The following is an 11,710-nucleotide window of genomic DNA, read 5'->3' as shown; positions in this document are numbered from 1 at the left end:
CAAACCGTCAGCACACAGCACAAAGCAATGAGAGGTGGTGGTCCCCAGTCTGCCCTGCCTGCGATGGGTCAGGAATTCTCCCAGTGAAAGCCACTGCTGTTTCACAGCCCCAGCAGCAGCCACAACCCATGGGTGAAGCCCTGATGCCCTCCCGAGCACACCTGGAGACCAAAGGACAGGGTGTCTTTGCCCGCTCCATCTGCTGTAGTGCCTTGGAGAGTGACCCCACTCCCATGGAGCCAGATCTGCAAGCCTTCCAGGACCAGCAAGAAAACAGACCAAGGTACAGCATTTTCCAGTGTTCCCAGAATAGTCTAAACTGAGCCACAAGCAAGGACAGGAGGTTACACACGTTCATATCACTACAAAACTTCACTACAAAAATTTATTTCTAATATTTCGTATAAAAATAATGCTATAGTCTATCACTCCATGAACTGCAAGGCCACGAACCCCAGCTGTACACGAACGGGACAGATGGGAGGCACTGCTGATGGCTCCTGCAGTTCATGTAAATCAGCCCCAGATACTTACAGGATTTGGGCTGCACAGGAATGCTTCTGCACAAAGATGGGTTTCATCCAGTTCTTAATTACAAATAATCCAATTGCATTCTCTACCCCTTGTACCTGCAAAGCCCTACATAAATCTCAGTCTACCCTGTCTTAAATCAAGGACATGCAGAAATAAGGGGCTGAGTAATATCAAAAAACAAAACACCAGTGCAGTCAGTCCACCTCCAGGACTGGGAGGATGCCCCAAAGGTGGTATCTGATAGGTCTAACAGGCCTGTCTTTACAGCTGGCTCATCATTTTTGCTTTGATTATCCTGCTTATTATGTTTTTATTTTCTTATTCTACATGTGTATCCATATTTTGAGATCTGATCCACTGAGGTCGGTTAGAGGAGGATCTTTGATATGTAACTTTGATATAAACCTTTGATACTTTACCTACAAAGCGTGCTATTATAAAGACCTTTACTTGCTCAAGCAAAATTCATGGTGGAGTAAATGTTAAATAAGGGCTTTCATGAGCTGATCACAGATAAAAGATAAGGCTTACATACAGCAGTGTCTGGATGTGTGAAAATCAGAGACAATTTGTGTTAAAAAAACACCTTTGGTACTGTTACAGTGCTTTAATGCTGTAATCAGTGCTATATAAAAAGAACTACCATGGGACTGAAGTGTAGGATCATGAATGAGGATTTCATGCTTTTTTCTGGATCACCAAATGTGCTTATTTCTAGAGAGAATAAAGAATGGGAAGGAAGGTAATTATGCTGTGGTGTAGTAATTCCTATAATTACTGAATCCAGAATTGCATTTAGGTATTCTAGGAGTGTATTTTCTGTTTTTTGTGGTTGCTGAACAGCAGAGTACAGCAAAAGTATTACAACACGGTAATAGCAAAATTATTGAGGGCCTCTGGCACCTTCTTCCAGATTTTCTCTCATTTATAAAGGCTCATCCATATTATCCTGCCTTTGTTTTAGATGCATCTGGACACAGGGTACATTATCTGGAAGAAAGGGTTTTATTGCAGTTGATTTGTCAAGAATCAGGTCTCAGACTAAATCTGTGAGAAGAAATGCCCTTGCCTGTTGGAAGGAAAAGTGGCCTGACTTTGAGGAGGAGATAGACTGTGAGTGCCAGCACCTCTGAAACGTAAAATCTGTAGCACTGACCTTCAGTCCCCTATGTACAGAGAAAAATCAGCTTATGTTTTAGCCACCTCTGTCTGAAAGCTGGACTACCGCTGCTGGCTCTAGCCATTAGATACCCAATTAAATGGGATGTTTAATCAGCTGAAGGAGAGCCCGCTCCCACTGACTGCCAGCATCGGTCAAGGTTTGTCAGAGAAGTGACATGAAGTGCAAAGAAAGAAGCAGCAGAGAGTTTGTAAGTGCAAAATCAGTGTTTTGGTGTAAAGTTGCTCAAGGTGGCAGAGCCTGAGTCCAGTAGTGTGGGAGAGTGAGTGGGTGGCTTCTCAGCTAGGTTATGATGAAATGCAGAAAAATTCCCCAAAGCAACTCAGATATTACTTTCTGCCCACCACCAGGCAAACAGCCACCAAGCAGCTCTATTAGAGCAATATCCTTTCTATGTAACAGTGCCAGAGAAAAAAGCTCCCCACATATTTCTAAAATAACGTCATTGGTCAATGACTACTTTGATACATTTTCGGACATTCTGCTCCTATAAAATCTGTTTTCTTAGGTATTTTTAGTTCCTGTACTGCTTCGTACTGGTAACTAGTTTTGCACAAGCTTAGCTTTCTGGCAGCAACCAGAAAGGTCCAATGTTCTAGAAACCAATGTTCTAGACCAAAAATGTCCATTCCATAAAGCACTCAGATTATTTCCATTGGATAGACATTGTTTTGATGTCCCTCCTTCTGGTAGAGCAAGCCTTGTACCATCTCTCTTGACACTGTTTCTGTTCTGACTCCAAATTTTGTATATAGCCACACAGCAGCAACGGTGCAAACAATCAGTCCACCTACCAGGGAGACTGGGATGATAAAGTGTGTTTGAGATCTTGGCAAGAAGCTGAGTGAAGGTGAATCATGTGGCCTTTTTGTAGTCAGCTGCGCTCTGGCTTGGCCTGAGAATGGTTGAGTAGTGAAAACTAACGTACCTGGGTGATCTTGCTTTCCTAAGGGTGATGAATAACCAAATGTTCTAGTACCAACAGCATCTGCAGAGGAACTGAAAATGTTGTTGGTATGGGCGGGAGGACCTTTGGCTATGGCAGTTGTGGGGTTTAGAGTAGAAATTGAAGTAGTCTCTGGTGGAACAGGGGTGGCTGGGGCTGAGCTGATCTCCATGCTGTTTAGGATGGAGGGGAGATCTGAATTAAAACTGCTAGAAGCAGTGTCTGATGTGTTGGCTCTTGCACTTGTTGGGCCCAGGGATTCATCTGTAGAAAGTACAGGATGGTCCAATCCTTTAGTAATGGACACAGGGTCTGAATTTGAGCTAGGAGAAGACGTGTCTTGAACATCAGCTGTAGCACTTGCAGCATATCCTACAGGTTCTTCTGTCAATCCTACTGTGTTGTCAAAGCCATGCACAAGAGCTGTGGGATGTAAGATAGGCTGACTGGAGACCATGCCTGCTGCAGAAGTTGTTGAATGTGCAGGTTTTAAGGAGTCTCTGTTTGCTTCTGAACTGACTTCAGAGCGTGTAGCAATTTCCCATATCGCAGGGGACGATCCTGCAGAGAACTGTGTGGTGCTCTGCATGGCTGGTGGAGATTTGCTGGTCACCTCTGTCATGGCAGCAGGAGCATGCGTTCTCTCCAATACTGTTGTGCCAGTCCCTTGGAAAAGAGTAGTTGCAGCAGTGGCTTGAGATGGAGCTGTTACTGTAAGACCGATGTGTTTGTGAAAAATGCCAGGCTTTTCTGGAACTGCTGCTGAAGTGGCAGCGTGTGGAAATGGTGGTGCTGCTGAGGCCTTTTTCTGGTCCAGTTTCCGCATAATCTTCTGCACCTGCTCATTTTTTGGATCTGCACAAATTTCCAAGGAAGCCAGTGTAATAAATCTGAAGTGAAAATAAAAAGGGATCACTTGTTAGATGAAGAAAACATTGCCATAGATTATCAGAGTGATACAGAAGACATAAAGGTAGCAATGATGAGAACTGCTGACTCTCTTGAGCCCCTACCATAGGAAAAACCATCAAGTTGGATGGATTATTTATTTTAGGAAGGGAAAATGCCTCTGAGATGAAAGTGAATAAGCAAAAGCTGAACATGACTCATAGGTGAAGGGCTTCCTCTTAAGCAGGTTTTCTCTTTCGAAAGCATTGTCCTTATGCTGAGTGCTGGCCACCAGCACTCAGAGAAAGAAGCTACTCAGGCACCAGCTGCCCAGGGTCAAGAATACATGAAGACAAATCCCCGTTTTACTGACAGACAGTGAGATGTTCCAAGGTCAGCCCAGCAAGTTCACTTGGTGCAACCTCCTGGCCTGCAACACAGTGCTCTCAGTGGTGCCTAACCTTTAAGGTAGGTCAAAGACAGCAATCATTCTGGGGAAAAAAGGCAGCTTCTCTCGTTCAGACAAGCTGATGAGTCTGAATCTGCTTCCACTGAAAATACCTGCTTTCACAGAACCACGTAAACTCTTACGCTGTGTGCTTCCACTTCCCCATTCTGCCAGCGTGTACTTTCCCTTTCCTCATCTATTTATCACTCATGGCAGTGACTGTCTCACTGTGTGTGGGTGAACTGGAACCTGATCTCATTTGGAGGATGTTGGCATTTAAATAGGAAGCACAAACAAGCAAACAAAAAGCCTTCAAATAAATGTCAGTGTTGGCTCTGTTTCCAGAATGTTTTTGCTCCCAAACAAGGATATCTGATGACAGTGTTGATTCTTAATCATTTGTGGAGGGAATGTGGCAAGGGAACCAGACAGCGAAGCTGCTTACATGATGGCTTGTTTGGCACACTGGGGCTCAGTCCAGCGGTAGCTCTTTATCCGTTTCTCAGGTAAGGTGCCCGTAAAGCGGTTACACACTTTTGAACACTTTATAGGTGCTTTGGGTTGACCTGAAATAAAATTTTCAACATATTAAACACTGTTTTTTTTCTTTTTTTTTTTTTTTTTTTAATAAGGCACAATAAACATTGGCTCTGATTCTTTTTCTCCTCTGGGGAGAAGGATTCTGAAGCTTGCAATGGAAATTTCCAATCCCTGCTAAAATGAGATGTTTCTATGAAAGCAAATCCTGTCAAGGTCATGATTGTTTGCATCACTCAAACAGACCATATGATACCCAGAAAAACAGAAAAAAATAAAAAAAAAATAAAAAATGTGTGATTCTTGAGACACCATTGCAGCTTGCCTTATAGGATGTGCAAACTCTGGCTTGGGAAGCAGCAGGACCTTTCACCTGTGGGCAACAGGAGGCTGGATCTGAGCTTGATGCCTAGAAGACACATATCTTCATCTATATCAGCCACTATATCTGTCCCTTACTGGGTCCTGGCACAGGTCAGAGAGCAGAATGACTGTCCTGTCCTTATCTGAATGAGTCATATCTCTTTCCCCTCTGGGGTGTCCCCTCCAGGCAAGTGACTCAGTTGTTGGATAGCCTCCAATGCCTCTTAGACTCAGAGAAAAGGTGCAGAAAAGGAACCCTCATCTGTGCAGGGATATCATTGCAGCAGTCCAACTTCGAAGCCACAGCAGTCTCTCACCAAACATCTGTTTCCCATCTCTTCTGGACAACAGTTTTCATTTTGCAAAATGTAAAAAGACTCCTCCCACACTTTCATTCAGAAAAGGGGTGAAGGCAGTCACACAACAGGAGAATCCATCCCTGTACTTACCCCTAGCCTCCAAGAACAGGCGTCTGCCAAGAGAGCGGAGGTTGCACAACTCAGCAAGTTTTTTCTGCTGTCCCCGGGGGGGGGACAAGGCTTAGAACAACAAACCCTGATTTCTCTGAGGCCCCCTGTGAAGAGGGAAGCTGAATTCTAGTTTAGGTCACACAGTCTCTATAAAATGTTGCCTTAACCATGGAACGTGCTGCTGTTGTCTTCCACTTTCAGATCCCTGTTCAACAATCCTCCAAGGGCGTGATCCTTCCCCAGACATCAGGGAGATGCATGGCAGGGGTGGACAGGGGCTGCTCAGAGTAAAGGGTTAATCAAGCAGGGTCTGGAGGCACCAGGCTAATCAGAAATCCAAAGACATATGCCCAGGTACACAAACCCAGACTAATCCTGGGTGCTAGCAGGCTCCAGAAAGTACTTATTTAATTCCGCAAGTCCACAAAACCACTGTGGCCCACGTACATCGCAGAACTATTTAATGTGCTTGAACCTTTGGTTGCAAAGCACAGAAGCCAGTTACCCCAGCTGATGGCACAGGGCTGTCAGCATGCCACAACCTTGGAGCAGGATGGGATTTGTCAAGGAAGTGTCCTGCAGCCACCCTCCAAAATGCCCTTCTCTGACCAAGGGAAAGAAAGCTGAGGACAGGCTTAGCCCTGAGCATGAAGGAAGAAATGCAGGAAACCTAGAAGCTGTAAATAGGGCTCAGAGCAGAAAGAGGGGACATTTTATTTGCCCCACCTTGTTTTGCTCAGGGCAGTGATCGTCTTTGGATGGGAGTGGAGAGAATACATCTCAAACGTGTCTCTTGTTGCTCCTGCTGCTAGAAGGGCTGCCACTTTAGAGTTTTCTCAAATGTCTTTTTTTTTTTTCTGAGAAATTTGGAGGGAGGTGGAAGAGAGCTATTGATAACCAATAACTGATTTTCCAATTATTGGCATTGCAGATGAATGATTTGCAATTAGCTGAGCTTGTGCTGAGTTTTTCCTGGAGCAGAGGAGCTTGGAAAGCTCTTTCCAAGGCGAGAGCGGAGCTGAGGGGAACATGGGGCCATCCCTGGCTGTCCCAGGGCACACAGCTTCGCTGAGCTACATCTGAATCTTTGCCACAGGGACCTCAGGGAAACCCAGGCTCTGGGACTTTGCCCAGCTGTGACCACCTCTCCTTGGAGCCATCCCTACCAGTTTTTCAGCACAGTTCCTCAAGAGACCCTGGCCAGGGAGCCCTGCCGCTCTTTCTTCCTGCACAGACAACTTGACTTCATCCCTCTAGAGAAGATGGATGCTGGGCCACATGTGAGCAGAGCCAGGCAGTGCCGAAGCAGCACAGGGTAAGCTGCCCGACATCCCTACTGCCCGCTTGACTCAGGCCAGCCCTGGAGAACCTGTCCAGAGGTGTGAGGAGAGGCACAAGCTCCTTGCTGTCTTTGCTCCTCCCATCTGGTGGCAGCAGGGCACAGATCTTAATAAAGGCTGTCTCTTTCCCTTTCCGTGATCATCCCTTAGACCTGGGCAAAGTCCAGTTTTGCCTGGGCTGATGAGAAGCTGCCTGCCAGCTTGGCAATCCACCCTGCTCAATCTGTGCAGCGATCACCAGTCCGTGTGCAGATGCCTTAAACTGAGACCAGCCTAGAGAAAACTTCACCCACCTCCTCCCGGTCCTCCAGCCCCGCTCAGCATATGCCCCCAGAGCATACCAAGATCTTTATTTGGAGAGCAGGAGAGCCTTTCCTGCCTGTGCACACTGTGCACGCTGCACATACACGCAGCAATCACGTCTGCAGGCAGCAGCACCCCCCGGCTCGCAGCAACATGCCAAAGGCTGGCTGTGCTGTGCTGACAGCCATCCCGGGACAGGATGCCGCCCAGATGGCACGTGCTGAGGCTTTGTGTTACTCCGCCACACTCCCCATCTACCCTCAGGAGTGACAAAAGCCATCAGCAGGGCTGCTTAGGCTCCCTTGTGGCAAGGACGATGCCCTAGGCTCCCCCGCAGCTTCCCACCCGGACCATTCCTGCTACAGGATTTTCCCACAGCCGAGGAAGGCACGAGGTCCCTTCATGCCTGTAACCTGACCCAGCACTGACTTCCCTGCTGTGCAGGATTCACTAATCCTTCACACAAACCTCCCGATTCCCCAGCCCCTCGCCTAAGCCCGTAAACCTTGCTGCTGTCCCAGGGAGCCCCAAGCATTGTACGCGGAGCTGTGGCTCACCTCCAGCCAGGGTCAGCAGGCACAGGACCCTCAGCACAAACAGGATCTGGAAAGAAACCTTCATGTTCCCGTGGTCAGCAGCAGGGAGGGTACACAGAGGCAGTAGTTTTCGCTCCTGACTGCCTACTGCATCCTCTGGAGCAATGCAGCTGCCGCAGCTCATTCCAGGACTCTGAGCTCTGAGCCGGGATTTAAATAGACTCGCTCCTGTTTAGCTCCCCCGCCTACGTTTCTTGGTGACGACAGGAGGCGGAAGAAGAGTCGGGACAAGAATTGTGCCTGTGTTCCAGAGCTAGATGGCTCCTGGAATTCCCCGGCTGCAGTTACCTCGGCTTCTAATAGAGCACACACTGCAGCTCCAGCCTCCTTGGCATATACGTCAGGAAGGGGCCTCCAGGACTTGGCTTCTCCATCCCCGTGTCTCTTACCCACAGAGCCCGTGCTAAGGCACCACCATCCTTAGGCTTGTAACACTCTCCGCAGCTCCAGCCTGCAGCTCCCTGGTACACCTGCAGCTCATTATGTACCCTGAATGCAGAATTGGCTATTCCCTTCCTTTTTTTTTTTTTTTTGCACACATCTTAGAGCAGCAGAATTGGTTGTTGGGCCAAAAAAGGCAGCGTTTGCTAATTGGTCTCACAATTCATCAGCTATCCCGGTGAGCTCATGCCAGGCTGCCTCCTGGGCAACAGGAGCATCGCCGCAGCCAGAGCTGCGATAGAGCTCCAGGGCCCTCCCCAAGCAGCGTCTTGGTCCCTGGGCACGCTGCCTTCCTGCTGCTTGCCAGCACAGCCTTGGCTTTCCCAGAAACCAGCAACACACCAAGCCCAGCATGGACATGCCAACACTGTGGCCATATCCTGCAGCTTTACTTTCGCTTTCATTTTAAATGCCAGGAGAATACATAACATTTTTTTTCCCCTGCCAACTGTCTCAGCTGAAAAATGAAGATAAGAGTATGGCTGAGACAGTGTGGCTACCCTTGAGAACTTTTTTCCCAGAGATTTCTTTGGGTGGTGGAAATTTGGCTATTTTTGTGCTGTGGGAAATTCCAACAATCCTAGTTAGGTTTTTATTCCCAAATAGGGAGAAAACCCCTAAGTTTCCACAAGATGAATTCTTAAATCTTTTGGTGAAAAAACTCTCAGCCTCTAACTTTAGCCTTTGGTTATATTGTGAGAGACAATAAACCTCATATATTAACTGAAATTAAACAAACAAACAACAACAACAACAAAACCTTTACATTAACAACAATAAATCTTTAAATTAATCTATTTGATCCAGCTGGAACAGAGCATTGTCTGTCCATCAGGATGCCTTCCTGCCCCCTTCCCCAGACGGTGTTTTCTCAGGCTCAGCACAGCCTTACAGGAAATCCTTCTTCTGGGAGATGGCTTTGCCTGTGGCTGCCAAGATACCATGGCTGCTGGAGGGGTACAAGCTCCCATCTGCCCTGAAGAAACAGGCTTTGCTTCTTCTGCAAAGGGATTACCACCAGCAAGGGATAAAAATGGGGAAAGGCTCCAGCATGCACACCAAGTGGGAGGGTGAGCACAATGTTTGCTAAAGGCCCAATTTGCCACAGGCATTGGCAGATTTATGGTGTAAACAGCAATTTGGCAGGGTAAAGCAGTGGCTTTTCCTGCACTGCCTGGTCTGGTTGTTATTTGTACTAGCGAAGGGGCTTTGTTCCCCCAGGATCCTTGCCTCCCAGAGATCTCCTTTTGCTCCCAGTGAGCTCTGCAGCTGGACTTGGAGGTGGCACCTGTGCAAGGAAATCCCACAGCTGGAGGGTGAAGGGAACCGGCCCCAGTGTGGCTCAGCAGAACTTCAGGTGTGGGTCCCACACCTGCCATTAGTGCTGGAAGTGGCCGCAGAGGCAGATCGATCGTCTCAGCTCCAATGATCTGTGACAAATCTGGGCTGCAGCAAGCAGAAAACTGGTCTCCTCACGCCTGGCCTGCTTCCTACACCTCCTGCCCTGCCCCTCCAGCACACCTCTGCCAGGCTCCTGCTGCACTTCTGCTGTTGTTTTGGCAGGTTTGAAAAACCCAGAGGTAGAGGAGGCACTGTAGCCCAGGAGGTGTTTCTGCTCTAACTAGTGAAAACCTGCAGCCTTTGTATTGATTTGATGGTGAAAGTTCTCAGGACTTGTTTGGGCTTGGCTTGGCTTCAACTGACAACAGCCAACTTCCAAGACAAAAAAAAAAAAACAACAGAAAAAATGAATAACTGGGAACCGGAACACAAAAATCACACACAGGCTGTGCTAAGAAAACGCATTAAAATGAAACTACGTGGACTAAGGCTGGGGAGGGAGAAAGCCCACCATGAACAGCACGTCATATTCTTCCAGCGAAGACCACAGGCTGGGAAAGATCAGCACAGCCCTTTCTTCCGTAGGAGGACTGGAAGGATACTTCGTCGGGTCACCCTTAGCATGCAGAGGCACCCTGAGAGGGTTGCATAATACCAAAGAAAGGTGGTAGATGCTAGGAAGAAGGTGGGCTGGTTTTTTGTTTGTTTGTTTTGTTTTTATTGTTGTCTGGTTGGTTTGGTCTTTTTTTCCCCCCACCCGTGTAACTTTGACTGTAGTACTAACGAGGCTTTTCTGCATTATGTAGATGATTTGGACTATTCAGCTGTTAAGACTTAATGAGACAAAGAATAATTTTTCATCTCTGTAGGTAAGTCACGTTCACCTTTCCTAATGACAAGATTTTGGTGCAACACCATCCCGTTTCCACAGTCAGATTCGTACAGATCTGAGTGCATCTACAGCAGACCTTAGTTCTTTATTGCTATGAAGGCAGATGAATAACAGCCTTCTCCTGAAAACAGCATTTCCTCTCACTGTAAGGGACTACCTGAGGTTCAGCAGTCAGCATGGCAGCGTAGGTCCGTGCTGCACAAGGCTATAAACCAGCAAGCTCGAGCACCCAGAGGTGGTGTCAGCTTGGATTGCTGCCAGGGTCCATTAAATCTTTTAAAGATTAGAGAGAAGGAAGGCCCTCAGTCTTATCTGAAACATGGCCAAGGAAAAAACATGAACAAACATATCTCTGCACATCTGATGTTGGGTATGGGCGGAAGGACTTTGCACAGCACACTGCGCTGGGCCTGGGACTGTGCTAACACACCTGCAGGTTCAATGATTAGCACTCACAAACGGACTCCAAGACTCATGCCAGACAGATCAGTGGCGAGGCTGGAGTTTGGGTTGTCTGGCTCCATTTCCTGCTCCGCTCTAAGGAAAGTTTCATTACTAGGATGGATGTCCTGCTATTAAATGCTGCCTCTGCTGCAGGAAAGGGTAAAGAAGGTCTGCTGTGGATTGGATGGGGATGACAGCACAAGGCAGGCTAAACAGCCTGATCTGGTGCCCTATCAGTAACCTTGGGATGCTCGGTGCTCCAAACCACAAATGGCTGGAGGGTCAGATCCCATCTTTGCTGTGAGGAACAGAAAATCAGCTCCACCACTCTCAGCATTTGCCACCTACTGCAGCTTTGCCAGGGCTGTTCACAGGCAAGTGCTGCAGCGGTGCGCAGGTTCGAGGTTCGCGGAGGTGGATGGGAGGTGTGACTAATGCTGGGGAATTTACCTGGAACACAACAAGCAATGTAACCCCGCAAACGTGATATGCAAATCAATCAGAACAAGGGCTGTGTCAAAAAAAAAAAAAAAAAAAAAAAAACACACAAAAACAAACAAACAAACAAACAAGAAATGAGCCAAGAACATGGCCGTTCTCTTTCAGGGTGTTTCTGTATTGGAAATTCATGCTCCTTGGCTATTCTTTTGCGTGACCTGGAAGAAATGTAGCCCAGTGCTGATCAAATGACATTGCTGATGATTCCCACTGCATTTCCCACTATTCAGAAGCTCCCAAGACCTCCAGAGCTGGTCTTTTAGGTTGAACTGGAGCAGGGAAGCCCAGCACCTCAGGTAGCAGGTACTAACAGCATCCTTTGCTGTTCATAGTGCTGAGTTCCTCATCTATGTCCTAGAAGCTTGCTGGAAAGAGGGAGCAGGGACACAGCTTTTGGGAAGAGCCAGTCTTTATACTGCAAAAGAGACAAGATGACCCAGGTCTCTAACTCTGGATATATGATGAGATTCTTTTTCCCCTCCTAATGCC

The 11,710-nt window shown here is 47.4% G+C and overlaps 1 protein-coding gene across 1 annotated transcript; it reads right to left on the bottom strand.

The window, feature by feature from the left end:
- Positions 1 to 359: 359 nt before the first annotated feature.
- Positions 360 to 7,842, bottom strand: LOC311443498 (uncharacterized protein). The gene is made up of 3 exons (XM_084533738.1): positions 7,567 to 7,842; positions 4,442 to 4,562; positions 360 to 3,550 (listed from the first exon to the last, which is right to left on the bottom strand). The coding sequence occupies exons 1-3, from the start codon at positions 7,727 to 7,729 to the stop codon at positions 2,356 to 2,358; spliced, it is 1,479 nt and encodes a 492-aa protein (XP_084389864.1). The 5' UTR covers positions 7,730 to 7,842; the 3' UTR covers positions 360 to 2,355.
- Between the last annotated feature and the right edge of the window lie 3,868 nt (positions 7,843 to 11,710).

This window comes from Aythya ferina, assembly GCF_964211825.1.
Source record: "Aythya ferina genome assembly, chromosome: 12".
Lineage (NCBI taxonomy): Eukaryota > Metazoa > Chordata > Aves > Anseriformes > Anatidae > Aythya > Aythya ferina.
The sequence above is the reverse complement of the archived record's forward strand: the minus strand, read 5'-3'. Positions and strand labels throughout refer to the sequence as shown.

Bases quoted from the DNA above. Each gene is read 5' to 3' on its own strand.
- LOC311443498 (XM_084533738.1), bottom strand. From the start codon at position 7,729: ATGAGCTGCGGCAGCTGCATTGCTCCAGAGGATGCAGTAGGCAGTCAG. The intron at 4,563-7,566 runs GTGAGCCACAGC...ATTTTATTTCAG, and splicing joins CCTGCTGACCCTGGCTGGAG to GTCAACCCAAAGCACCTATA. The intron at 3,551-4,441 runs GTAAGCAGCTTC...TTTTCACTTCAG, and splicing joins TGTGCCAAACAAGCCATCAT to ATTTATTACACTGGCTTCCT.